This window comes from Rasamsonia emersonii (genome assembly GCF_000968595.1).
Source record: "Rasamsonia emersonii CBS 393.64 chromosome Unknown ctg1118621762322, whole genome shotgun sequence".
Lineage (NCBI taxonomy): Eukaryota > Fungi > Ascomycota > Eurotiomycetes > Eurotiales > Trichocomaceae > Rasamsonia > Rasamsonia emersonii.
The window spans coordinates 702-1,633 of record NW_013562582.1 but is presented as its reverse complement, the minus strand read 5'-3'; the positions used below and the strand labels follow the sequence as shown (position 1 = coordinate 1,633).

The 932-nt window shown below is 27.9% G+C and overlaps 1 protein-coding gene across 1 annotated transcript; it reads right to left on the bottom strand.

The window, feature by feature from the left end:
• Positions 1–91: 91 nt before the first annotated feature.
• On the bottom strand, positions 92–412 carry T310_9982 (uncharacterized protein; the record flags this gene model as incomplete). The annotated part of the gene is made up of 1 exon (XM_013467587.1): positions 92–412. A coding segment is annotated over one exon (321 nt), but the record flags the coding sequence as incomplete, so codon positions are not given.
• Between the last annotated feature and the right edge of the window lie 520 nt (positions 413–932).

Below are 932 nucleotides of genomic sequence, written 5' to 3'. Positions count from 1 at the left end.
TTCTATAGATTCAAATATAGTTATAGGAATTATATATAATGACTAGAAGTTCTAATCAACTATATATAACTCTATAGTGCTATATTTTTCACTATAAAACTGTTGTGGAGGGACCAGTGTGGCGTGGTGCGGCTGGAAGGTCTATGGCGTGGCTTCCCCCCTTGCGCAGGTTGTTTGACTGGGCTCCCGTAGCGGGAGGGAAAACAAAAATTTTCTTTGCCGGCTCACAGGGGGTTTTGGGGTCTTCCCAACCGACAACAAAGGGGTAATTTGAAATAAAAATCGAGTATGTTATTAAGTTTGATGAGTAGAACAAATTGGTGTCAAAATCGAGTTCGAATACCCCCAAATTGGGGGGGCGTGTTGGGAGCGCGAGAGTTTTTTTCCCCTTAATAAGTATCTTTCTATTTTCTTATAAATATAAATCTTTTAAGGGCACTATTTCTATTAGTATAATATTAAGTATATACTTAGAATATACCTACTTTATACCTATAATATATTTAGCCTATAATATATTAGTTATATTAAGGTTCTAAACTAAAATCTTATTAGTATATACTAAGTATTATCTAAATCTATTATTATATTTATATTATAATACTCTATAGAGATATGTTACTAAAGCTAGCTCTTTATTAGTATACTAAGTACATACTTAATATAAGTATATTAAGAACTTATTATTAGCTAATTTAAGAATATAACCTTATATATTTCCTTACTATTAATTATTATATCATAACTAGAATAAACTTAATATATGTTTAATAAGGATTAAAATTATTTTTCTATATATATAACTATTAATAGTACCTAAAATATATCTAAGTTATAATATTAATTGGTTTTTACTAGTAGTTTTAGCTAATATCCTAGAAAGAATTAGCTTAGTATATATATAGTATCTTACTAGTATATATTATATATTA